Raw genomic sequence first — 3,375 nt, 5'->3', positions numbered from 1 at the left:
TTTCAACTCTTTTTTTTTTCGTGGTATCAAGAAATGTCCACTCTTAAATTATATGTCAGTGTGAAGCCATATTTTTTCTTTTTCTTTTTCTTCTGGTAATGGAAATATAAAATGCCTTAAATACAGACTGAAAGTGCAAAAATACATTACAATCAAACAACAGGAATACCTGCAAGAAAATACAGTGGGTAAATCCCTTAACTTATCCAGTAACTTACTTAGCAACGTCTAAAGGATCAATCTCATCTTTGTGCACAACAATTTGCTCATCTTCCTGTTGAGGCAGAGGCTGCGAATGGCCACCCATCCCTCTTACCCCAAGTCCCATCTTGAAAAAGAAAGCATTTTAGGGCACATTAGTATCATCTATAAAAAAGAAATTAAGGAAACTTCCTTCCAATTACCATGCCACACAGAAAAAATCCAAAACTGAATATACTTAAAAGATTAATTTAAAAAACAACTTTTAACAATCCAATAACCTCTTAATACTAAGCATCCTTTAAATACATCATGGTGATCTCAATACTTCCATCTGGCATTACAGGAACTACCCTTTACTGCCAGATGAGTGTTAAAATCTCCCAGAGTTGTACAGAAGTCACTTGGCACCAATAAATAATGATGTGAGTAGACCTGTTATATATCAGGATGTAATATCAGTTTTATCTTATAAAACTGTATATAATTTAGGCATCTCAAATCACCTGTGTAATTTGTTCTTGACTATTAGGATGACTCCAACCTCCTTCAAACTGCCGCTGGAAGTACATTTGTAGATTGGCCCCTCCATCCGATGCACGTCTTCCTAAGCCACTGCCTGTAATGAGAGTGTATTGAAATATTTGATATCAAGAAATTGTCTGACAAAAAAAAAAAAAAAACTTTTTCAGAGCCTGAAATCAAGGGTAATATATCTTAAGACTTCAAAGTGGAACTCTCTCCAACAAGCTTCTATTTCTAATCTCTAATAACTTCAGGGAATATTTTCATTATTGCTTACAGCTCTTGCATTTACTGCACACTTAACTGTACTGTAACCCAATGATTATGGATTTATAAACTGTCCCCTGTAGTGTTTTGTGAATTTTGTTACATACAGATGGTTCCATACGTGCTCAGCCAGCAAGGCCCTAGTGACTACTGCTGACTTTCCCGTTCTTTGAAATTGCAGGATATTTTTTTTTTTTTTTTTTTTTTTTTTTATACTATTGATATAGATACTGTTATCATTCTTATTGATATTATCATTATTAAATTATTATTAAAAAAATAATGACAATGAAATAATACAAAAGATGCTTTCCAAAAAACAAGGAAAAGGGGTAAACTGCTGAGATAGGTTAGACTAATAACAGACCCCTTGGTGACTAAGCCCTTGTAGGGCAATCTATGTGTAAATACAGTAAATGAAGTCACATTACAGTGAGCATGGAATGTATTCTTGCCATCTGCGCCAATTGGGTTAATATATAATACTCCAGTACAAGAAACAGCAATTCAATATTTATCTGTTACCCTTAATTAACCCATAATTGATGGGTAGCATTCATAGTGGCCCGGGCCTCGCTGCCGGGGGCTTATATCGTCGCCCGAGCATGCGCGACCACTCATGCCAAATACCAGCATCCCATGCCGTTTCTTCGTAATACTACGAAGATATGTTGTATTTTCAATTTTCATTATTTTTTACAGTCTCTACTTGCCAAACTTCCTGATAAATCGAGACTGAAGGGTATTTTTGTTGTTATATAGACTCCATAGTTGATCATTATTCGGTCTATAGTCCAAATAAAATAAGCAGTGTGTGGCATCATGGAGTTGAAATTGTCGGTTTGTTGCATTTTTTTTGTTTGTTGCATGGTAAAAATGAGAAAGTGTTAGAACCGACTTAATCACACTCTCACTGGCAAAAAAATAATCTTTTGCCGTGATTGTAACAAAAAAAACCTCATGGCATGTCCATGTATACTCTATGGCATGTGCGTACGTGCCCCCGGCAGATGGTCCCGCCATGCCATGGCATGTACGTACATGCCACCCGTCGGCAATGGGTTAATATTCCCTGAGAGGTACTAACTACCAAAGTGGAACTACTTGTTTCATGCCCATGATTTTAAATGAGAAGTGCTAAAAGCATCATGCATTATAATATGAAATATGGTCACCCTATTCAATTCAATCCTTTCTTACTCCAACTAAATGCAGTATACCAGATGACTATCAAATTATCATCATTCACTGACCTAAAATACTAAAGAAAGCCTAAGCAATGATGATCTAATGTTCTTTGTGAATCTATCAGTATACAAATACTATCTTTGAAGGATAAGTGAGCAGTCTCCATTTTCTTACAAGTCATACTAACAGAGAAAGAAGCCTCTAACTCCTAAAGCTTAAAAGATAAATCATATTATCTCAGTTCTTATTCTCATGCTACCATAACTCACCAGTACCCATGCATGGAGGTGGTTTCAATAGATGTTGATCTTTTGTTGAGAAGTTTTGTGGAGGCAAATCCTGCACGAGAGGGAGGTTCTGTGGAAGATTGGTCTGTGGCAAGATGGACACTGGTGGTTGTTGGTGGGTACCCACAACACATCCCCCTGGACCAAATAACTGGAGCTGACCTCTCACCTGGGGATTAAAGAATGGCATGTGGGTTACTCACAATGTCAAAAACCCTTTGGTAATGTGGATGACCATCAAATTAGTTTCTTGAAAATCAGAATCTTGAGCAAAAATTCACTAACTGATTATGTACATAGCAGCCATGACTAGGGGTATCCATCTTTTAGACTAACTAAAACTTACCATACAATACCCTCTGATAGGCAATCTTTCCAAAATACATTTGAACATAGAAAATCATTAGTAATGATGAAGAAAGAATGAAAAATTGTGGATCTATCTTTCACACTGACCACAAATAGTACATATGCATAACTGATACTGAAAGACTCCCTAATTCTTCACACTTGATAACCATCAATCCAGTTCCTGAAATCTCATTTGCCATTTAACAAGGTAAGATGGTAAGAATGAAAATTTCCCATTTATTATTGTCTTTGCTATAATTATAGAATAATGTAATCTAAATTCAACCCATTCATGACTGGATGACAACCCTCACAACCTTGCTCTAAGTTATAATTATGTATGCTATACAGTTGTGTGCTTCTTTGACCCTGGCTGTTGTCACTGAGGAGAAACAGTCCTAGCCAAAGGAATAAGTGGGGTAATTCTATATTCTGGCACTTTCATTTCTCCATTATGCACCCTGACATATGGTTCATTATAGCACTCAAGCAGTGGTTCTCAAATCCACAAGTATAACCTATGATACAGTGACAACCTGCAGTCCTTCACTCATAA

General features: G+C 36.4%; 1 protein-coding gene across 1 annotated transcript; it reads right to left on the bottom strand.

Annotated features, from left to right (window-relative positions):
• Nucleotides 1-218: 218 nt before the first annotated feature.
• Nucleotides 219-2,854, bottom strand: LOC119569268 (serine/threonine-protein kinase SIK3-like; the record flags this gene model as incomplete). Its single annotated transcript, XM_037917504.1, is given in 4 exon segments — nucleotides 219-328; nucleotides 708-820; nucleotides 2,451-2,666; nucleotides 2,815-2,854. Coding segments are annotated over 4 exon segments (479 nt in total), but the record flags the coding sequence as incomplete, so codon positions are not given.
• Between the last annotated feature and the right edge of the window lie 521 nt (nucleotides 2,855-3,375).

This window comes from Penaeus monodon, unplaced genomic scaffold (genome assembly GCF_015228065.2).
Source record: "Penaeus monodon isolate SGIC_2016 unplaced genomic scaffold, NSTDA_Pmon_1 PmonScaffold_13777, whole genome shotgun sequence".
Taxonomy (NCBI): Eukaryota; Metazoa; Arthropoda; class Malacostraca; order Decapoda; family Penaeidae; genus Penaeus; species Penaeus monodon.
The sequence above is the reverse complement of the archived record's forward strand: the minus strand, read 5'-3'. Positions and strand labels throughout refer to the sequence as shown.